Source organism: Anoplopoma fimbria, chromosome 7 (genome assembly GCF_027596085.1).
Source record: "Anoplopoma fimbria isolate UVic2021 breed Golden Eagle Sablefish chromosome 7, Afim_UVic_2022, whole genome shotgun sequence".
In the NCBI taxonomy this organism is placed as follows: Eukaryota; Metazoa; Chordata; class Actinopteri; order Perciformes; family Anoplopomatidae; genus Anoplopoma; species Anoplopoma fimbria.
In genome coordinates this window covers 17,232,885-17,257,964 of record NC_072455.1, presented here as the reverse complement: position 1 = coordinate 17,257,964, position 25,080 = coordinate 17,232,885, and the positions used below count along the sequence as shown (strand labels likewise).

The window sequence follows — 25,080 nt, the reverse complement described above, 5'->3', positions numbered from 1 at the left end:
TACATGCAAACAAACAAAAGCTAGCGTTAATAGTGGGGAAACTGAAAGAATTTCCTTCCAAACTTTTAAGGCAGATATTTTAGAATAGTTAACTGTGATGGAACAAAGCTGAACACCACAGGTGCAGATGAGTATTTTCCTCACAATGTAACAACCTCTGGATTTTTATTTTATTTTATCCCATAGAGCGAGAAATGGCGCTTTCCAAACAACCCCCGAGACCAAAATTTTCATTAAGTATTGAACAAGTGTTATCTTTCACAGTGAGCCTCTGTGAAATATACAGGAACCAGGAGAAGGGAGCCGGGATGAAGGTAACCGTCATCAATCAAAGCGGCGCCGATCGGTGGACACGGAAAACAGGCGAAGATAAGATCGTCCCGCTGTTTACAGATCAGCTTAGGGCATAAGTGGGTGATATAATTAGGCGACACCTGCAGTGATTTGCACAGACATGCAAAGCGGCATTGGTGTTTGGATGTGTTTTCCAAGGCACATTAAAATGAGGCTGTCATATTTACTGAACCGTCACCCTATGATGGGGAAGGCAATTATAAGCTGTGAACCGGGGCAACCCTCAGTGAAGCGGCATGTGCAATCAACCATGCAGTGCCATCAGGTAACTCTGATATTGAGGACTTACTTTTTGGACCCTGGATAACACTAGCTCACTCTCCCAGGTGCGTGTGCATTCATGCATTTACGGGAAGTTTTAAACCCTAAATATGTATTTGCAGATCCTGGGCTAACGTCTCACCATTCAGGGTTGGATGTACATCCTGAACGAGCCCATTCAGGATTTACACTTTTTAACCTTCACTGGGCTTTCTCACCAAACCCACAAGCATTGAATTTAAGCTGAAACAACAAATCAATCGCCTGTTTGAATGTTGCAATTTAAAATCTTTGTTTTAAAAGCTTTGACTTATGCCGTTTGTTGTTCAAACGACAGTGAAAGCCCAGTATGGCGTCTCTTAAGAAATGTAAGCCTGCCTCAGTGAATGCCATTCACTTTCAAAAGACATGTCAGTCTTCTTTTTACAGCAAGACCACAAGATTTTTATCAACATCCCAATTCATTCCAGGTGATTAGTTCTAGTGTAAAAGGGGGAAAAGTCAATGGCATTGTCTGCAAATGGACAGTAGCACAAGGCTCAGGGCAGTGTGCTGCAGCTGATAACATTGACCCGCCTTTCTCCACTTCTTAACCATATTAGCTCTGACGTGGCTATCTGACAGCTCACTGTGGACAACATGTAGCAGCAGAGAGAGCAGGACATGCTTTGCCTTTCCCCGGCGATCCTGTCATCTGATTTATCGTGTGCCATCTGTCAGCGGCAAAGTGCCAGTCAAACTAAACCGCAAGTGCAAAGGTCGACGGAGAATATGCATTAGCAGGAGCAGTAAAAAAAATAGGGATGACAAGGGAGACATAAAATGGCAGACAGAGTACAATACCGCTGGAGCCACTGCTCAGAGGATGAGCTATACCAAGCATAGCTCATCAGTAAGCAACGGACGCTCAGAGGAAATCAATACAGCTGGGTATAAAATTGTTGAAGCAATATGTCAGACTAAAAAGTACAGTGTTTATAAATGAAAACTAATATTCGGTGGAGGGGTTAAGTCAAGGCACTGGCAATATATCAAGGGAAATGCTTCGCCTAGTTTCCAGGTTTATTGAACACACAGATCATGTTAAAACTCTATTAAGCATTAAATCTAAATATTACCTGGTGAGTTAGCCATTCTAAAAAGCAACCCTAACTGATGGATCGAACCAAAGTAAAAAAGCATTAGTAATAATTTGACGTGCATTCAACAGGTAGGGAGAATGAGGAGTGAATTTGACATGCTGCTCTGTCTCTGACTTGATGTGTAAGGCAGGTATTTTCTAACATGTTAGAACTTTCTGAAGTTATAAGTTTAAGATAAAGTGAGGCTTTTAGTTGTGTTTGTTACTAAGTCTACATTCTGCCCCTGAAAATGCAGCTTTTAAATTAGTTAAAAGTTCAATCAGTGTTACTCACCGAAACACATTTGTGTTTATCCTTGAGGTCAAAAAGTGTATACTTTTATGTAACATTAATAAAGCTGAGGTTCTGAAACATTCATAGTTTACAACCATGTTAACTTGCTAGATGTCTACTTCATCGCTCCCTTGATTGGACCAGTGCTGCACTTTTAGTGGAGTAGTGTGAAATGATTTGCAGAAATGTGCCTCGCGTCACCGCTTGATTGCTAACAAAAAAAAGGGACACGCTTTTTTCACAACAGTCTATATTGCATTGTTAATGGTCACAAATCTTATATTGCCACAACTAAATGCTATGAGGCAAACATAATCATCCACTTTATTGTATCCTTATTCACGATTACAAAATAATAAAAAAACAATTATCTTTCACCCTTTAGGCCTGTAAGTCGCTTTGGATAAAAGCGTCTGCTAAATGACTGTAATGTAATGTAATGTAATGGATAAACGGTAAACTCATAAAGCTTAATATTCCAAGCATAGCACATTCCTGAGGCAAGCTTTGGTCGAGGTGTTGATATTCTTGCACTACTAAATATTCCCGTATTCCATTCAAAGATAATTGTGTGGAGACATCCCCCACCATTAAATGAGAGAAAAATATTTATTGGAGTCGGTTTGTTCATAGATCTATGAAGCAGATCAGATATCACTTTTCAGCAGAGCAGGCAGTAAGTTAAAGTACAAGTTTGAATGATTTTAAAGAGAAACAGATAATGTTTAAAAAAGTTAATTACACACCATGAATTACTAATTATCATTCAAGTATGTTTAATTTACATATATACAGCCTTATTATTTAGCCCTGTGACAGAGGTAACCGAAGTAACTATCAAGCATTTCCTGAAATTCAAAGAATAAAGTTGTTGTTATCTATATACCTCCATTGTCCTTTATAGACATGCAGTAGTTCATTAAGGCATGTCATAAAATACAAGTTGGTTATGTCAGTGAGTAAGTATGGTGTGGTAAAGCAATTAACCCTTTCTAAACATTATTCAACATGGAAATACTAAATCTATAGGTTAATAGTAGTCTCTAGATTATTAACATTGGGCACAGTTACATAAAACCTTGCAACAATGAATGGCACCATATTGTTGTGTGGCACACAATCAGACAATGTTATATCGGGTGGTGGCAAAATAATGTGTGAGAATTTAGCAAAAATGCAGAAACTGAGAGAACACTAAAAGCAAAAGTCTACATTTTCCCCATCAGCTCATTCTTAGTATGATTTTATCACACGTGTGAAATAACAGCCAAAACAGGTGCCCAAGACACTCATTTAACTATGAACAATGCATGACAAATGGCAAAATGATTTGACTGGAACAAATGTGAAAAAAATGAAGTGGCTTCTTCATACTGTGGTTCCCTTAAATGCATGCATTTATAAAAAAACAACATTTAAGTCAAACTGTCAGCTTGGCCTTAACTCAGTAACGTAAATGGAGTTAAGGAAAAACAAAAAGGTTCTATGATTGAATTTAGAGGACTAACAAGGGAGCAGCTTTAAGGTCTTACTTTCTGCAACCAATGTTTCTCTGCTTGTAGTTGTTGACCAATATGGGTTTTTCAATGGCCAATTATGATATTTAGAGAGCAGGGCAGCTGATGGCCAATACAAATTTGTTAACTGTCCGTAACTCCATACTCAAAGTACTTTCACCTCCAAATTGCACTGCAGTACATTTTTTAAATGTAAACTTGTGTTGTCACATTAAACTGCAGGTCAACGCTGTGTAATGCTTCCTCTGACGAGAAATTCCTAACCCTGCTGTGTTTGCTCTATAAGGTGTTAGCTCAGTGTAGCCAAACACACCGCGGGACTCTGCTGCGCTCTTCCTGCTAACAGCTAACTAGCTCTCGTGCTGCCGAAGAAAAGATGCTCTGTCAGCGCTCAGTTCAGTTTGCCAGTAGGTGAATAAACATCGTATACGTTATCAAAAGGAGAAAATAAAATATATTGAGCTGTGAAAAATAGGAATTTAAGTCTTTCAGTTATCTCTCAGGTACGTTACATCCACCTTTGGCACGTTTCCCACAGTGTCACTTTCACAGCTTGGCCCCCACTGACATGTGTGGATGGAATAGTGAAATTGATACAAGGGGAAGCTCTAACTTTGTTCCAAAGCATAGTGGGAGCAGGATTTGGCCAATTACAATCATATTAATTGGCCCAATTAATTGTATGATCGATAAATCGCTCATCGTGTAAGCTCTTGCTATTTGGACCAATCGAAGGTTTGTAAAACGAATGAACTCGCTAATCCTTACCCTGATAAAAAGAGCTCATGCTGAAAGAGATAGGAGAGCATTTACAAACCAGAACAAACCAGGAGAGAACAGTTAACCCAGAGAAGAGGCTTTATATTTACTCCAATGCCAATGTTCAATATGTAAACAGGTTAAGGTCATTGAAAAACAATATTTAAACCTCAAAGATGCACATGCTATAAAGTTAGTTTATCCATTAGCTTATGTATTCAGTGGCCTAGAAAAATCAACTTCACTTAATGCAAAACAAGGTAGTTCAAGCAGAGTTGATTGTTCAGGTTCCACAATCAACTATGTGACTTTACAATATACAGCTCAACACTTCCTACTCAAGTGTTTTTCAATCAAGGCTAGAAAACAATCTGGCCTTCCACGAGGCTGCCTGCAGAGAGAGCAGAAGCTAATTACAGCCGCGTACATGTGGATTCTGAAAATCAGTGACTTGTAGCTCTATTATCATTGCTGTGATTGATGATAGGGAGGCTAACGCCTGTGGAAACACCATTAACAGGGTTTAATTCAGTGGAAAGCTATGAGGCACAACTTTATGCCTGTAATACCTTCCTGAGACTACAGGCTATTATCAAAATGTATAATATATTGTAGAGTTTTTAATACTCCTTCACTGAATAATATCCAACAAATTTGTTTAGGACGCCAAAAAAAGGCAATAAAGAGCACATTAGCAATAGTAACATGAATAGGAATTAGAGTACAGATATTAAAAAGAGACGGATGGCTTTGATTTGTAACTCAGGATCTGAATGAACATTCTATTACATAAAAGAACGCTGCCAAGAATGCTCTATTCACTTCCCTGATACCTTCCCATCTCTATATGTTACTAACACAATGATTAACGATTGCTAAAGTGTATATCTGACTGTCACAATATTCCTATAATGTTGACATTTTTACAAAATGGGCTTGAACTTTACTACCTTGGCAGGGTGCCATCCTTATCCTCCAAATTAAGAAAAGACCTTTAAAAGCATGTCAGAGTAGCGAGCAAAATCACAAGGGCGCTTCAGTCTCCGCTTACACATATTTATATAAAGCAAGCCATTAGAAAAGGACCTGCCACTTTTATCTGTGCTGAACAGTGATCGATCTTTTGCCCTTAGCTGCTTTAAGATGCCTGTCTCATTAACTCCTTCAGTTAAATAATGTCACTACCTTTTATGCATTTTTAATGTGTACAGATTTATGTTGTCTGCTTCCTATCATGTTGTTAATGGTAAATGGAGTGCATTTATATTGCGCCTTTCTACATATTGCCTGTCATTCAAACATATTCATACACTAATGGCGACAGAGCAGCCATGCAAGGCACTGGCCTGCCCATTGGGGGCGACTTTGGGTTCACTGTCTTGCTCAAGGATACTTCGTCATACGGACAGAAGGAGCCGGGTATCCAACCCCCGACCTAGTGATTCAAAGATGACTAGTTATATATCCTGAGCCACCCCATTGCTACATTGTTTTTCTAAGTGCACGATAAATTAGGTCAATACTCTCCTGAACTGATAATATATCCAATTTGAAACATTTTGGGGTAAATTGATTGAATGTTTAAAAGTCTTTTGGGTAATCAAATTCTCAAATGTCAGAGTTGTCAAAGCTATTTGTAGGATTTGGGATAATTAAATGCTTTATCAGCAGATCATTGTTTAGTTATGAATGTATTTAATCATGTTCATGTTCAAAAAAAGTTGGGAAGAAAACCAGGCGTCGCTAATATGAGCTCTCCACTTCAATACCAGACTAGCAACTGGTGTGACTGGTTGAGACAGTAAGCTTTGGTTCCCTCTGCTGGCACATCTGCTAACTCTCACATGGACTTGAATCAAGGAGAATGTTTGCAAACGTGAAACGGGCAGCACTGCTGCTGGAAATAAAATAAAATTCGATTCTTCATTCAATACTTAAAAATCTGCCTGTTAGCTTAAAGGACAGCAAATTGAATATACTTATACTGATGAGTTTCTAATGTACTCCAACACTGTTTATGCTGGGGTTGTTTGTGCAAATATTGGAAGGTAAATAAATGTTTGATGTTATGATAGAAGAAAGGCTCCAAGCCTTGTGTTTTATTATGTTGGCAGTCTCTTTGGCTCACAAAACTATTGTAATATAGTTTTATTATCCAAAAAAGTAACAGGATATAATAAAATAAAATAAAAAACATGTCTGAAAGCCACGACATAGCAGCTGGAGTGCAAAATATTAAGCCCCCTTCATTTCTTTTAGCTACAGTATGGTATGTGTCTCCTACTATTATGCACTGCGACATCTCCTGAGAAAATACTTTTATGATGTTAACTATTCATTAATTCACACTGGAACATATTAGGGTCCTCTATGAATCCAAACCATGTGCTTTTTTGTGATAAACTTGAATGTGGAATATTTGAAGCCGTGCACAGCTTAGGCCTTTGTTCAAATCATGTCATTCATCTGGTTGAGCAGTCTGGATCCATTTGTATTCCTGTTCACTTACAATTCTCTACTTATTAACAGAAAACCACACAGTAATGAGCAGCCCTACATTTTTTTGTATTTTTTTGCTTGTTGGGTACATTTTTGGAAAACTCAATTTTGATTAATATGCAATAGAAAGAATTTTGTTTTTAGTTGACCTCTAAAAAGGGCACTCATCCTTCAATTCCCTTATCAAAACTGATCAGATTTAATTTAAAGATGTTTTTAAAACACTTGAATGCATACTGTATGCATAGTTGAAAACAGGCAAAACTTCGCTATAAGCAGAAAAATACAGTTCCGTATGCCAAAGTTGGGTACATTTGAGAAGGCTTCCACAACTATAGAAGTATTGTAGCCTGCATACAGACTACAATATTAAACTTGCAAAATTCCACTTCAAATTGGTGATTACAATGATTAAGCACTTTCCTCTTCTTTAGATAATCCTATTAGGTCCAGTCAAAAAGGATCATAAATTCAAAAGGGCAGCTGTGGCGTAGTGGAGAGCAAGGTAGTTCTCCAATCAGAGGGTTGGTGGTTCAATACCCGGCTTCGGCAGTCGATGTGTCCTTGGGCAAGATACTTAACCCCAAGTTGCTCCCGAAGGCTTGCCATCGGTGTGGACTGGATGTTGCATGAATGTTAGTTAGAGTCTGATGGTGGCACCTTGCATGGTAGCCTGTCATCAGTGTGTGAATGGGTGAATGATATGTAATATACTACTGATTGTAAGTCGCTTTGGATAAAAGCGTCTGCTAAATGACTGTAATGTAATGTGAATGTAATGTGACATGTTAGTTTGTAAAATAATCTGCATGTTTAATAAAAATGGTGATTATTCTGTGGACTGATTAAAAATAGGCAGGCAAAATTCCAGAATGTCAGGCATCATTTAAAATGTTTATAATACTGTAAGGGCTATAAATGATTAATCAAGATGTTTTTGTCATGTGATTGGCATTTATGACCTTGTGATTCATTTGCCACCGGTATCTATTGAACTAAACTATTTTTTTTCAGAGCTGAAATCTTTCAAATATGTTGGGACTCCTGTATTTCAGACTATTGCAAGCACAAACAAACTGCACATCTCAGTTTGTCCTCACACAGACAGTAAAGGGACCAAAAAAATTGAGGGAAAGTTGCTTAAGTGATATTTTCACAATCCTAAGTGTGAATGCGATTGTGGTTTATATATTCCAAGTGGGCGTTCATATAAAAACATTGTTTGGGATTTCACACCAAGAAAAACAGAATAACTAGTCCAGAACAGTTTGAAAGAAAATAAGTCATAACTTCTTACAATGAGTAAATATCAGAAATAAGGTAAAGTAAGTAAAAATAAGCAAAGATATTACTACATTATCTAAATAACTTATTTTATTCTGGCTGGCTGAAAGACATTTTTTTTGCATCTCACTTGTGAAAGCCCAGCCATAAGGTAAACAGCTTGGCTGCGTGTAAAGTAAGTGGAGCATATAAATAGCAGGTGGTCTTCAGTGCCAAAGAGACCTGACAACTGAATATTAGATTCACACCTTCGAGGGACAGAATCTGCATCTTATCGCATGGCACCTTGACAAATCCCGAGTGGACACAGACTCAACCATTGTTCTCCGCTACGCTACATGGGGGAAAAAAAGGAAGAGAAAACCAAAACTTTTAATCACAAAGCAAAGTTGTCTTTCACATTATCAATAAGCAGCATTGATGTACACACATCACTGCATTGCTATTTAAGAGTATCATAACTAAATGCAAACAATTTAAATATCCTCACTCTTCCTTCACAACTAATTTACACTCCTAAAAGATCATTTCTGAGGGACAAACATATTACCCAATGCCATTTTTGAGTTTCACCATTTTCATTCTGAGGTAACAGCAAATGCCATCATGGCACTGTCCAGCTCTCACTGGTAGAGATCCAGGTTCTCATGGTTCCAGCTGGTGCCAAATTACATTCAGTCCTCAACTGTCTCATTTGGAAATGAATGAACAATACACAGATGATGCAAGCCTTCACATCCAATCTAGTTTAATTCAAATGGAATAAACTAATCATCAAAGTGGAAGCAACGTGTCAAGATGCTACGAAGACTATTTGATGCAAAAGCAAAGCGTTTAAGGATACTGAGAAACAGCAAAAGGTCAAAACAAAGGATTAAAAGCATGTCAGATATTATAATCATTGGTCTGCATTAGTCATCACGACTTTTATGATGTATCTTTTCAGGATATTAGCAAAAATTTGTTAAACTTGTAGTTGCTTTAACTCAAGGCTACTGTTTGATACATTTTAACAAAAAAAAGACAAAGATGAGAGCAACAGATAGAAGCCCTTAATCAGGAATAAACAGCTGGAGAAACATTTTATCTTAATACATATTTAACAGAAAAATGGAAAGATAACAGCCTCAACTTCAGATGGTTCAAACAAACATACAGTCTCAAAAAACTGCAGTTCTTTTAAACTTAAGCAACAACAAGTGGTCGTAAAAAAATAAATCCTTCTCAAACATCAAAGGAGTTTGCAGTTTCCTTACCATCATAGCTGGCTGCTAACAAACCAAACCGCTCCAGCACCTTAACAAAGAGGACCACAACCACCAGCACAGCAATCATTTCCAGTCCCTCCAAGTTCATAGTCAACATGTCGCACGGGTCACAGCCTGCACATGGCCAAAGACGAAGAGCTCAGCGTGCAGCACTCTCTGCAGGCCATTGAACTCCACTCAAAAGCCCGGCATCTCTGGGTCTGATGAGGGACCAATACAAGTCAGAGAAGGAGGGAGGGGGAGAAGAAGAAGTGTGTGGAAGAGAGAGAGGGGGGAGAGGGAGTAGTAAGGGTAAAGACGAGGGGGGAGTGAGGGGAGAATGGAAAAAGAGAGACGAGGAAAGAGAGGAAATGGAGGGATGATCGTTGTGACAAACAAAGACAAATGATGGACTTGGTGCTAAAAATAAAAACAGGAGAATGAGGGATGGTGGTGATCCAAAATCAAAAATGTTTAGCTTTTTTGTTCACAACAGCTAGGATGCAAGACAGAACATGATTATTCACCAACACATTCTAGATACACTCACTGTGATAGACATTAGCCAAGAAAAGAAAAAAAGATATTCATCAAGTTGTTTTTTGTTCGCACTAGATGCATTTTGTAACCTTTAGTCTAGCACCATCATCAGGTCAAATACTTTTGTTTATGACTAAATACTAAGCTGCACTTTGTGTTTATTAAATGTTAATATGTTAACAGGCTAAACTATGATGGTGAGCATGGTAAACATTATGTTAACCATGTTCATCATCAGAGAAAGAGAAAAACAAAACTTAGTTTAGTTACAAAGCAAAGTTGTCTTTAACATTATAACATAAGATCTATTTGGTAAGTTTTATTCTAGCGTCATCAGCAGGTCATATACTTTAGCTTATGACTCAATACTTAGCTGCACTTTGTGTTTATTGAAAATTAAGGCTAAACTATGATGTGGACATGGTAAATATTTAACTATGTTCACCATCATAGTTTCAACCTTAGCATATAAGCATTGTCATTGTAACATTTTCTGTCTTTCCTCATCTGATGACAATAAACCCTAACATTTAGCTTCACCACTGATTAGGGGACTGAGGCCACTTGTCCGTTAATCAGCATGTTTTTAATGTAAAATATAAATTATAAAGGAGAGTACAAAATACTAATTAGAGGTTACAACATGTATGAATTATATGTCAAGTAGTTGTAGATTCTAGATGTTTTTTTTGTAGCCACAATGTTGATTCACAGTAGAATAGCATTGTTGTTATTGTGTTCCATAATAATGAATAAAATCCATACTTTAAGACTTAAATTACTTGCAAAACTCCTTCCCCCATTGTATCCTTTATTTAGCCAAGATCTGTTCTTCCAGAGAGGTCAAAGATGATGATTTAATAACCCCCATATTATCTGGTCCCAAGAGAACAAAAGACAGGCTAAATATGGCTGGACACACAGCTTATCACAAACACTGCTTTTCTCTGAACAATAGCGGCACATCATAACACCGTGCCACCAAAGTCAATGACGCAAAAAGATTTCCAATATTTCCCTCCTTTTTAATATTTACTCTGTTATGTAAGTAATAACATGTATGATCGAGCTGTGGCTCAACAAAGAAGCTGTGGGCGGACTGATCAGTGCAAAATGTCAGCTCGAGAAAAAATCCATGTGTGGACCTCACCGTCACCTGGACTTAAAATAAAGCACGGAACCTTAAAGGAGAGATGACAAGGGAGAGGTCAGAGAGAAAGACAACACAGCAGAGAAGAAAGGACTCGGAGGTTGTGAGTTGAAATGTGCCTGCAGTCAGCAGCAGGTGGCTGCTGGAGACAATGGAAAATAATTTTGGTGTCTCCAGCTTCTCTTTCAGTTGGTAGATAATACCACTATATTACATTTTTCAATATTCACTATTAAACATGTTAAGGTATTTAGTCCCCTTTTAAAATCCAGCAAATGAATGCCCATTTTTATTCTATGCTTCACATCATACTAAAATATACATTTCCATCATGTTTTACAGTGTGACCTCAATGAATCTTTAAAATGGGCTGTATGAACTTATCAGAATCTGCTTTATTTGGCCAGGTATAAGTACGCATTAAACTATAAACTTATAAAATCTCTCTTCCAAAAGCAGATGAAAAAAGGCTTTTAGCAAATTTTCCAAAAAAGTGAATTTTTTCTTTCATGCTGAGCAATATTCACCACGGCCTAGTACAAAAACACAGGGAGGTGATCCTCCATTCATCTTCACAGCTCGTCAGCTCAAAGGGATTTGTTGGGACAGTGATTTACCATGGAAACAACCTCTGTGCTGCGCATGCGATTGGACAGCTCAATTAGCCCACTATGAGTTACTTTTCCTTATTTGTGGCAGCTGAGCAGGAGCTAAATATAGCTCCCAAACCCCAAGAGTGTGTGTGTGCTGCCTCTGGACATGACAGGGCAGGCAACAGCGTAGGAAGCACCTATAGGGAACACAGGTTGTAAAGGTGATGAAAATGTGTGATAGAAGTCCCGCAGGCAAAAGATGTTGCTAGACAGAAAGGAAAGGAACTTCCAGCTGTGTTTTAAATTGAACATACTTTTTGCCTCTTTTTTTTCTGAGGTGTGTTTCTATTCAGCCCTTATAACAGAACATGACCTTATCTCAAATAAATTGCCTGCACTCTCCTCCATCTCCTCTCCAGTCACCTCACAGCTTTGCATAGGGTGCAATCAAAGCCCTTGGCTAATGGTTATGAAAATAATCACGCTTTGTGCATGTCATCAGCACACAGTATGCTGTATCAATCAGTGTGTGATTGGTGATGAACGTAATTGCCAGTGTGGAGCATTGTGGTGTGTTGGTTAAAGCTCGGAGCGAACACTGTACTGTAGGTGGCACAGAACGTCTGCAGCACCTGCAAACTGGGAGAAAAAAAACTGCTGCATGAGAAAAAGTAACACTTGACATTTAAGTAAGACTTGAGCAGTGTATCAGTCCGAAATTAAAATATGATGGGGAATCATTGATACCCGGTGGGAATCGTGATACGCATGATGGGCGGCTGTGGCGTAGTGGAGAGCAAGGTAGTTCTCCAATCAGAGGGTCGGTGGTTCGATACCCGGCTTGGCAGTCGATGTGTCCTTGGGCAAGACACTTAACCCCAAGTTGCTCCCGAAGGCTTGCCATCGGTGTGGACTGGATGTGAATGAAGTCTGATGGTGGCACCTTGCATGGTAGCCTGTCATCAGTGTGTGAATGGGTGAATGATATGTAATATACTACTGATTGTAAGTCGCTTTGGATAAAAGCGTCTGCTAAATGACTGTAATGTAATGTAATGATGATTATGATAAAACACAAACAATGTTAATGGCAAAGAGTTTATTACATATTGATATTTGAAATCAAAACTTGAATGTTCCGAGATTACAATTATTTTTCTTTTAAAGTTAAGACTGATGATATTATTTGTTTTCCTCATTGTTGGAAAATCCCAATAAATGACCAAACAACAATTGACTTATTTTACATGGGCAATATGTTTTTTTTACTCAATGCCACATACACCAACCTGGAAGCGGAAAAAACAACAAGAGCTGAAAATTGTCCCAACTGCAACATTTCTTTTTAAAATTGCAGTATATATATGTATGAACCCGATAATAAAGGTCTTCATCTCCCGTAGGAACTAATTGGGGCAGTGAGTCATAGACAATCTGGGTAAAGTTAACTGAATGTAGTGAGAGATGGGCTGACGCATTGTTTGGTTTGGTTTGGTCCTTAAATGGGATTTGTTTGATTAGCCATTTCAATAGTCCTCTTAGTCCTCTCTATATTTAGGCCTATTTAAAGCAAAGCAATTGCAACTGTGATTGGTGGGCACGCAGGTAAAACCTGCTCTTAACGTAAATAAATAAGCACAAAGAAAGGGAAAATCTGTTTCCTTATGTTTGCTTAAATCAAGTTACAATTGAATTCCCCATCTCCAGACAAAGCAAATTGCTGCAACATGGCCTTTAAATGAATTAATGTCCTCCATTTGTTTTCACACAAATTACACAAGAAGACCCCAGTGGCCTGTAACCTTAAAATAATCTATTTAATTTGCAAATTAATGTGATTTGAGTGATGTGATTTGTTAAATTCCCAGTAAAACAATATTAAAGGGCAGTTAGAGTGAAATCTTGCCAAATAAGTATTTCAAATAATCTTAGTGACTTTGATAAGGTTTGATAAATGATAACTTTACAGGACCCACATTTTTTATACTGCCTCCTACAGTTGATTAGCAAAACTTAAATATTGGTTTGAAATGCAATGCATTTCAGTCAATCAGCCATTGAAGTGCACTACTGTTTCTTTCACCGCCTCGTTCTGCAGGAAGCTCGTTTGTTGGATTTTGCTGCCATCAAGTGGAAACTGTGATAACCAACAACTCAAAGCTTTGAACTAGGTGGAAGAATGTATGTGTCAAGACTGCAAGTAGAGAGCAGATTAAATACTGCAAATACAATTTAATCTGTAACACTTGTTTCCACATTTTTTGCAATTTTTATTAGTGATTAATGCATGGCTATATGGACTTAATATTTTGGGTAATATTAGACAACTATCTTCATATTACCCTAACAGTCATTCATCATATTTCCTTGCCTGCATTAATAGATGCATAATGTGTGTAAAAATAATCCTAGTTTGGACATGAGGCTTGGACTGCTTATATTTATTTTGCATTGACTATCTGATAATGTATAGGAAAAACATATATTTCTTATTTCTATTTTCATTTGTATTTTATACAGTCTGTAGCATTAGCACATGGATGTGTTTTCTTACAATGTCAATTTACTGACTGACGGAGGTCCATGATAAAAACATTGAACAGCAGAAACGGTCTGCATTATGGTGGGGAAGGACGTGTGAAAGCTAATCAGGACTGCATCCTGGGATGACACTCAGGAAAGTATCTGTCTGCTTTGCAGATGTCACAATGTATGGCCATGGCCCACTGTGAGAAACATCACTGTCTGTACATGGCTAAGCCCACTTTTCTGCACCTGCAGAGCCTCTGAGCAAGATGCTGGTCATTATTCCACTCCTAAGTGAGCCCTCTTAATACTGGTCACAGTGTCCAGTGGCAATGCAGCGATTCATTTCACAGAACAAACTGCTGCCCTTAGTGTAATCCCACAGCGGGAAACCCAAAACAAACTCGCAGCCCAAAAGCCAACTGATGCAACTACTCTTTTCAATTTAAATGCTAATTTAAAATACTGCAAAAAACAGTACAGTGTAATGACACATTGACTTTGAAAAGGGCTGAGATTACATGTTGCTGATAACAGAAGGGAAAAAGAAAACCCAGAGGGAAGTGGGAGCTGTATTAGTGACCCCTCCTCATTTCCTCATGTTAGAGTAGCCTTTGTACATTTGCATATCATAAATATGCATATCTAAAGACTTTTACACACCATGTGGCTTCATAAAACCAATGACATTTTCCAACTGTTGTGAGAGAAAATCTATTTCATCTAGAAAATTTTCCAATGATAGGCTATAGATTCAACCTTTTTAAAATGCAAGGTAAGTGTATCAGAAACATGTTGAGTAGTGGAACGCCTCGACAAAGTGCTGCTCTGCAGTCTATAGCAGCTCAGAGTAATTCATAAAGGACAATTAAGTTCTGAACATATTAATGACCATGGGGCATTTACCAGAATCCTTAGAGGACTTCTCACTAGCTTGTAGTTTATAGTGTGATACGGATCAGTAGACTAGCACCTGAGGTGAGAGGAGAGTGCTAAATAACCATGTCCATACCAAATGTTCCCTCAAATCTGTCATGTTGTGAAATCCAGCATCTCTGAACAAGATGAGTAGTTATGTGAAAAATGTTGCATGTGACAGATGGGTTGGAAAAAAATCTAATGAGAATGATTTGAAGTGGTTTAGGCAAATGGGTCATTTTTACAGTAATTATGTGCCTTTGACTAAGGGACTGTCTATGAATATACAGTTAAACTATTAGACTCTTTTTACAGTAAAGAACAAGCATTTCTCTAAGAATTTGTCTGAAAAATGCTGTTAATCAATCTTGTTCATAAATGTGTTGGTACATTTCTTTGCTGCCATTTTGCTCAACCGGGTCATCTAAAGTTTAGAGATTGCTTATTTAAACAGAGCTCTTAATGTGTTTTTCATGCGATCAGATTTGGCCATTAGCAAGCAATTTATTGCACTGGCTACCCACAAAAAATGACAGATGCCCTCCCTGTGGTGGGCCGACGTTTCCACTCAGTTCTGTAAACACCAGAAGGCCTGGAGGGAGACGGGGCCAGCAATAGGAACCACAACAGACATCTCCATCACCCTGTGGGTTAATGTCACGAGGAATAAGCTCGAGAAAACAAAACTCAGCATATCTAAATTTAGTTTACAACGCTTATTTGTTCAGCAGAAAAACAATTGTGCTTTTATTCTAGGTATCAGTCAACTAGTTCAGACTTTGTTGAACAAATTTCATCTGCATTTGGTACCATTTACTCTTCCAGTTGGTAGCCTGAATCATAGTTAATGTTTTGCTGTTTCCATTCGAACAGCCCTACTTCTGAGTGTACCTATTTTACTCCCACACAAACTCAAACAAAAACAGGCAAGACATTAAAAACAGCACTGACAGTAAGCCCGACACGACGGACATATCAGTGAGTAGCACCATAATGCCACTGGCACGTCTCTTATCCTTAGGAACATTTGAAACACTGTGGGAACACTCAAAGCCAGGCCGGGGCGAGTGTGACAAAAGAGTTGGAGGGCAGAGTTTATGGGTGCTTATTGGACCATCATCTCTTGTCATGTAGATGAGTGCGGCTTTGAGAATTAATGGGATATATTAGAGTGGGTGGTGGAGTGGCACTAAGGTCCAGGACAGTGCATGTTTTATTATGTTGTCCTCATCTAAAGAGCACTACATAGTGTGAATCAGAATGTTACATGATTTGACAAAATGTTTGGTAGAAATTTCAATACAAAAAATGTTTTTAGCTGGATTTGCACACTAAACGTGTTATATTTTGACCTTCTTCAAGGATGTGAGGGTTACAGTTTTTGAAATGCGACAACTAATTGTTAACTGTATTAAAGTTTCATTATCAATACATTTGGTGTTTTCTTCATTTAATCTATTCTTTAGTAAACAAAATCTGAGAAGTCTGCATCACAAATTGCAGGTGCCGAAGTGACAGATATTAACCTTACAATGATACAAAAAAGAGAAAAGGGGCTATTGTTCTGAGAAATGACATCCAGCAAATGTTTGGCTATTTTGATTTTTTTTACATAATTGTCTGTTGATATATCCACAGCTAACTAATCTATTAATTAATCAGTTAATCCGCTAATGAGCCTTCATTAAACCTCTCCCCTGAACAGCAATTGTCCAATCATAGCTTAGGAACCATAACAAGAAAGTTTGTCAAGCTTTGGATTTCTCAACGTTCTGAAGCTGTGAAGGGGATAGCCTCTCCAATGTAAAAAAACACAAGACCAAACAGGGTATTTAACTACTATAACGACTACAGCAGTTATAACCCAGCATTTTTTCCAAGTCCAAGGATGATTTCTTTAACCAACTAAGTTTAAAGGCTACAGGTTATGTCAGCAACACAATTAACACCACAAACACAAACAGCAATAACCAAGCAGGCACTGACCCACAAGGCAACTGGGGCAAGAGGAAGACCCAGAAACACTTCGAGAAGGAGCACAGAGCAAGAGTTTAACAAGAATGGACTGATGTGGCAACTGCTGGAGAAAATGGCCCAAGAAAGACAAGTGTGGAAACTTTCCATCAATGGCCTTTGTTCTGCGAGGAATACAAGTGGGTACAGGTCATTTAATAATAAAAGAAAAAAGCCCTGTCTGGCTCTTTACTGAATCTGGGATATTAATACAGTGATAAAATCTACACGCATTGATTAGTCCTCATCCTAAAATTTATTTTTTTCCTCTTATGTCGAGTGTAAATCTTCAGATTATGTTGGAATGAAATCATATTTTTTGTATGATTGTCGTTAAAAGGCACTCAAAGACAACATTTTCAAACAACTCATGTTAACTAAAGCTAGATTATTACATTTTACCATGTACAGCTGATAAAATCTGCTAACAACAATTATAATTTCTGTAATTTGCTGTGATCCAATGTCACCAGTCTTCTTTTGCCTTCCACCATCTGAACTATGGTTTTAAAAAAAAATACTAAGAATTTTTATGGTTAATCTGCCACTATTCAGTGAACTGCAGAAAGCTTGTCAGGTGTAGCTACAGTACATTTTTTTAGGAATACCCATAATTCTTAAGCAGTCATCAACCAAATAATGTGTTGTCCTTTAATTCTCAAACATAATCTGTTCTTTAATTTCCCTTTATCTGCCTCATATAAGCTAAATAAAATATATAGGTCCATCTGTAAATAAATATGGTAATACAGTAGAGTGCATGCTTATTATCTACTGTAAGGCTGTGTGTGCATCTGGATCTCATGTTCTCCTTTCTAGGTCCCTGTGAAAAGTGCTTACATTACATTACATTACATTACAGTCATTTAGCAGACTTTTATCCAAAACGACTTACAAGAAGTGTATTCAACATAGGTATTCAAGAGAACTACTAGTCACCAGAAGTCATAAGTGCATCTCCTTTCTTAAACAAGCATCTAAAAGCATAAACCAGAGCAAAAGTATAGTGCAGAAGCAAATTACTACGAAAACAATAATTGCAACAAACTAATACGAATACAATAAGTGCTACAAATTAATACGAATAGGATAAGTGCAATAAACTAATACGAATACAATAAGTGCAACGAACTGATACGAATACAATAAGTGCAACAAACTAATACGAATGCAATAAGTGCTACGAGGAAGGCTCAGGGTAGTACTTCATGAAGAGGTGAGTTTTCAGCCTGCGCCCGAAAGATGGGCAGCGACTCTGCTGTCCTGACGTCAGTGGGGAGTTCATTCCACCACTTACAATACACACAACTGCCTGCTCTTTGATCTATTGCTTCAGAGAGTCCCTCATTCATTTTGCTTTCAAGCTCTCCTCCAACACCACAGTGAAACATGACTTACTGTACTTTGGGTGTCATCCATTGTGTCTGTCTCCCACTACACCACTAAATATAACCCTCTAACAATTATTGTCCGCTGGCCACCCACTAAATATTTCATTGTTCTTCAATAAAGACTGGACTTCCTGGTCTTTTGTTACAGTGACAAGCTGTGACGTTGATGCTGATCAGCACCTGATTGCAGGGAGAAAGAGATGTAACATTAGCTCGTGTGACTGCGTTGGCAGAGAGCCAGTGTGGCAATGCTGCGTATGTGCTGCCACTGAAAAATCCAGTGGGCAAAACGAATGGAAAAAGTCAAGCAAGTTTGTGGAGTTCAGACAGTGATGTTTACCAAAAGGTGGCCGATTTAAAGTCAATTTCATGGACCGCTGGTGTGGCAACATGCATTCAGATGGGATTATAAAGAGAACGGCAGAGTAATGGGAGAACTTTCTGAAAACCAAAATCCAAAACACATGCAGGACATTCTCAAAAACACAGAATGCACATTTTTTGCGAGTTTTTCAACAAGAATTCCACTGTTCAACATAGACAATTCATTTTCATCTTAGGCAATTAGTTTAGTGGCCAGCTCGTGAAAAAAAGAATCAAATTAACCCGTCTCCTCCCCTTCCCATCAAGCCTACCTGTAGTCTTGCGCCTTTGTTTCGTCTGAAGAGAGAAGATGACCATTAAAGCCCCCATGATGCCCTCCAGACTTTCTCGCTTAGTGATCTGGAAGTCCTGCTAGATTTCACACACTTTCACTCCCACACTAGGATGGCTTGAGAGTGAAAAAATGGAGACAAACAAAACAGAGCTGCTGGAAAATGAAGTCTCCGGTCTAAGTCTGCCTTTATATTCACCCCGGCTAGGTGGGCAGCACGAAGGGAAATAGGAGTGGGAGTAAAAAAAAAAAAAAAAGAAGCATGCGTGCCTCTTGAGTTTTGAATTTTAACGCGCACACTCTGCAGCCCCCTCCTTTCCTCTATTCCACCGCTCTGAAGTGAGAGCTTGCTATCTGATCTCTACTCTGCAAAGGCTTCTTTGTACCAGTTGAGCACGCTCAGAAAGAGAGCCAGTAACATGCTGGGGAGAGGGGTACTGCTGCCCTTTTGGGCAGATCTCTCCACACACAGAAGGAAGAAGAGATTGGAGGAAGGCTAGAGAGCTCATGCTGTAGAAAACCATTAGTCCTTACTTGCTGCGTTTTAACAACAACTCCTTTTGAGAACAGGGGGAGGAAACCATGTGCTGTCCATAAAAACTAAGCGCTGAGAGCTCAGGCTGCCAGTGGCTGGTTATTATATACCAAAACGATGCAATCATTTGTGAGCAGTGTTAGCGAGTATACCTACTCATGCAGATGAGTCCTTTTATAAACAGATTAATGAAAGCTGGATATTCCTGTGGTAATGTCAACATAATTTGATCCATTTACTATAATTGAAACATGTGACATTTGTATCCCTACATGCTGGTAGTCATATTTGCAGCAGAGAGAAAATAAACAATAAATAGAGAGGGGAATGACCCCGAGACCCTCCAGAAAAATTCATCAACCTTGTATATAATAAGAAAGAATATGTACTTGCAACAGTGATTCCGGCTTTATAAGTGAGCCATTCCATGATACAACCTATGAGAAAAAGCGATTGCCTCTTCAGAGTTGATCCTGCGACTGCTTATTTGGCAGAATCCGTCTGACTTTGCGGAAGATTTATTAGGATTATGGTGAAGGTCTGCAGGTCAGAATCATGTTATCTTTTCCCTTTCCATCAGGGGGGAAATGCCACAGAGATTCTAGCCTTATGTGACACATCAAAAGAGGACCAACTGTGCCACCCACATGCAATTAATTTCATGAACTGTGTGACGGCGGTCCAATTCAGAGTTGAACAGCAGTCCATTGCAATAAAGTATAATTTCTCACCCACTCCATTAACCTGCTTCCTGTCAGCCGTGTGCACTTTGTAGCTCTGACGCCTCCTTAGTTTGTAAGACAGAGAGGGTAAGGAACAAACAGTAGGGGAGGCTATGTAACCTACACATACATAAACTGTGTTAACACACAAACACACACAGAAATGCGTGACCATTCTTCAGGTCAAGGACCTTTGAATAACCAATGTGCACTCTATTTCTTTTTCTCTTTAAGGAGTCTGACCAGCAACACGTGCAATTATTTCAGCATGACGCCTTAGTTATAATACTGGGTTTTGAATCAAAGCTCAATAAAGATTTATTTTAACCTTTCCTACACCTGATCTGATGAACACATAACTCTCTGCATATTCACATGTCTCTAGTTTGGATTGTAATGCTGGAACATATGATGGCTGTTCTGAAAATATCAAACTTCCTCATTTAAAATCTAAAGATTTCTGATTTTGGTTACTCTGGCAAACTCTGCTGGAAATCAATGGTCTGATGCATGCTGGAGATATTCAAAATCAAGATGATATCTGAGGATTTTATTGATTTTGTATCCATTTTGGCATAATGTAGATTTTGCTTTTCATACTACAGGCTACATGGTGGCCAAATCACTATGTGCTGCTAGTATAGTATGAGGTTTCAAATACAGCCATAGTATGTAATTTGCAGTATGCCAAGAATACCAGGATATTTAACGCATCTGGTCGCATTTTCCATTGTGCAAGTCAGCCTGACTTTCTGGCTATTCTGACCTGCAATCCTTTGTGCAGCAGTTATATTAGCGTGAGGGTCAAAGGTCAAGGTGCAACGTTATGACGAAGAAGTATATCCCAATTAATTGCATATTACGTCCTTCCTAAGGGCAGCGCCAATATATACTAAAACTAAAAGAAAAATAATGTGATTTGGAACGCTGTACAAGTGTCTACAGCCATGCTAGCGGCTCAGCGAAGCTGTACTCAAAATGCTAACGACAGCATGCTAACAAGCACAATGACACCATTCCTACGTTTAGCTGGCTCTAAAGGTGTAAAGCACGAGCAGAACAACAGATAATGTCTGTTTTAACCCGTACAAAAGCCACTATTTGAGAAGGTGTCAAAAGCGTATCCACCTAGCATGAACTTTTGAAGTGAAGCCTCAGTTTTGATGATCGGTCCAAAACAGCTGAGCATGGCTTTTCAAAGGGTAGCCTAATTATGTTGGAGCAGTAATGACTTTTCATTAAATTAGGCACTCCAGAGAATAGAGGGGGGAATAATAGAATGCCTCTGGGGTAAACCAACTCCACATACTGAAGCCTATTCCACACCACTTCAAGAAAACAATCTCATTAACTATGTGGGATTTGAGAAATTGAGATGGCAGCACAAGTGTTTTATAATTGAAATGTAGTAGAATTTAAGTGCAAAAGAGAACAGCAATCTAAATCACATATGAATAACATCGTCTATAACAATTTGGCCTGGAGATTTCAAGGACTAATGTTCAAACATCTGCCTAAAAGCGCACCGTTTCTACATCTCAAGTATGTAGCTGCTCAGCTGCCCACATACTTGAGATGTCCGTCCATTATTAAGTGGTGGGCTTCAAGCCTTTTTTTCCCGTCAACCATACATAACCTTTCTTCTTCCTCTTTTTTGCTGGTAATCAATGTGATGCCATATACAGCACCTCATTAAAAGGAACACTTCTAGTCCGTAGGTGTCTGTGACTCAGACACAGGCTGTCGTTTGAACTAACGGTGTGCAAAGGCAAATAGAGATGCAGTCAACCCATCGCCACAGGAAGCTTGTGAACAGCAGTTACATGAGGAGAATCTTATACTCTTGAAAAAGCTTTTCATAATGCCTCTCTTCCAAGCTAAGGTACCAAAGCAATGCATTGAAACTGTAATTGGCACAGACAGTGTTACCTATAATATTCACTGATCTTTCTATGCTCTAAATTTATGTTAAAAACTGATTACATTTGTTTATGAAAGAATAAGTAAAACAATCCTTTTGTTGTGTGCTGCAAATGTGCACCTGCTGGTTTTCTTATGCTTATATAAAAGTAAATTGAGTATCTTTGGGTTTGGACTGTTGGTGGGACAAACTGAGCAATGGGAATGACCGATTTTCACTTTTTTCCGCCATCTTTGCATAAATCAGGAAAACAGTTAACAGATTAATAAGTACTGTAAACAAACATTAGTAAACTGAATTACGTTATGCATTTTGCCATTTAACATTTGCAATATCTGGGTCTGAAAAAGTATGCACTGTGTCTTTAAACATTTTCATTTATGATGGTTCAACCATTTATTATATTCAGCATGTTATACTTCACTTAATTGAAACGAGAATACACCGTGTCTATTTCTGGCCAAATCTGGATATACTAAGCATATCACTATTGACAGTAGGTTTTAATTTCAAATTATTGTCTGCACATTCTGCACATCCATGAGTGCATGTTTCTCTTCTTTCGTAATGTGAATATGAATATATATTTTTCATATTTATTTTCTGGCTGTGTAGATATATATAAAACTATGAATATGTATTTGTTTTTGCAATGGCCCAGTTTTCTGCAGGTATGATTAGTTTCATCTCCATAGTAACAGTATCCATGTTGTCCACTAAGTGGCAGCAAAACAAAATGAAGTGTGAATCTTTGTCAGCTTTTGCATTTTAAAACATGGTTATGTTCTCCATGCAAGGCAGAATTGTATGCATACATAACATGGATTTATCCAGTGATCTGGTCAATAAATAGATGCATGATTCAATACATAATATATAATAAAAAATCCAAACCTGCATGGGAGCTTCAAGCTTATTTCCCTGCGCTATACACCATAAGTTACTGTATCCCAATGCTCTTTCGGTGCTTTTAAAGTGAAACATATAAGCAAGACAGCTGACATGTGATCAACAAAACTAATGTAGGAGCTTGTTCCTATTAGACAGGACCCACTCCTCTAAACTGATAAATGAATTGCCAGAAACTGCCACAGAAGGTTTGATCCATTTGTCTCATTATCCTCCTGCAGTGAGCAGACACTGATGACCAGCTTGTGCTGCCTACAAGCAACTCCTGACATTCCCTGCAAGCTGTCCACTCTTAATTCAAAATAGAAAAATATGGACTCATAAACCAGACAAATGATGATGGTTATCATTGTCAAAGTGCTACACATATGGCAAGGAGTTATAGCAAACAAACGATCCAAGTAAGAAGCTTCTCATTCTGGGTATTCTCGTTTACATGTTTCTCTCTTCAAATATCATCCGGCCCCAACTGAACGGTTGTGATTTATGATTATCTGCACCAGTGGTATTATGGTTCTGGTGTGCATTATGTAAATGACTGCCTGTAAACCTGTGCCTTAATCGATGGCTACAAGCTACTGCTGTACAGTTTAGTGTAATACATATCTGACACACACACACACACACACACACACACACACACACACACACACACACACACACACACACACACACACACACACACACACACACACACACACACACACACACACAGGTAAAATAAAAATATAAATTATATATCAAAACATCTTAGCTCTTAAAACCAGTCTACCTATTTCAACTCAGTACAGTTTGCTGCACTCATTTCATCTTATCATTTACAGTACAACCTTTCACAACGCGATGCAAAAAAATAGGGCTGTCCTCAACCAAAATAATTCTTAGTACATACAATTTTCTCAACTAGTTTATTAGATGATTTAATTGACAGGTCTGAAGTCTCTCTCCAAAAATCACATAAGCACCTCTTTTAATCTTGTGTTTATCAGAGTTGTGTTTGGAAGTCATTCAGCATTGAAAAAGCATAAAAAAAACAACTTACTGGTAAAATAAATCTTAGCAACCAAGACCAAAACAGCCAATTAGTAGACAAATTGACTACAAAAAGCTGTTACCGACAGGAGAGTGTACTTGGATACAATCTATGATCAAATGCCACAAATTTAAAGCCACTGTATTTTTGGGGGATCTGGTTTACAAAATCCCCCCTTACTTTTTAATTATTGAACACCACTATGTATTGTTTTTAAGCCTTGCATGCAAGAAATAAGAAAGTTTTACTCATATTAGGGGTGTTTTTTTGCATTTAAGTTATAACAATCAGTGAGTCAGAATGGGAAATTGCATGTTTTGGACAGTAGAGGGCACTATTGATTTATCTGGACAAACCAAAATATTAACAGAACAACGTTCTAAATCTCTGAATACATATCTGGGAAAAGTATCAACTTACAGTTTGAGCTGTTGACTAAACAACAATATCGTGTTACTTCGCTAAAAGCATGCATGCTATGATTCCTTTTTCCCCATCCAAACAGTATTTAGATCAAAACCACTCTGCCTTTGAACAACTGGACATAACATGCGACATAGACTTTATAACAAAGATTAGGGCCCCTTGAGAAAAAGAACAATGTAAATAACAGAGAGCAGACATGCTTTTTTTTCCATGACGTAATACACGGCCTGCCAAAAGCACACTGCAAGGTGTCAGAACTCTTTCTAAAACAAACTATAAATCTTTCATTTCCCAATGTACATTGGAATTATTCTGTCAGCTTTGTGTTGGAATACAAATGCAAAAAAACACATCAGACAAGGAAGTGATGATCCACTCTGTTTGATGGCTGCTAGGAGTTGAGGAAAACTCA

The 25,080-nt window shown here is 38.2% G+C and overlaps 1 protein-coding gene across 2 annotated transcripts in view; it reads right to left on the bottom strand.

Moving 5' to 3' along the window:
- The window catches only part of kcnip4a (potassium voltage-gated channel interacting protein 4a), a 110,022-nt gene that overhangs the window by 29,582 nt on the left and 55,360 nt on the right, over positions 1-25,080 (bottom strand). Inside the window, exon 1 of one of the 2 annotated variants that reach the window (XM_054601201.1) lies at positions 9,346-9,445. The exons of the other annotated variant lie outside the window; for it this stretch is intronic. Coding sequence (XP_054457176.1) covers positions 9,346-9,445 — 100 coding nt within the window. Of the gene's footprint in view, positions 1-9,345; positions 9,446-25,080 lie in introns of those variants that run through there. 2 annotated transcript variants of the gene reach the window in all.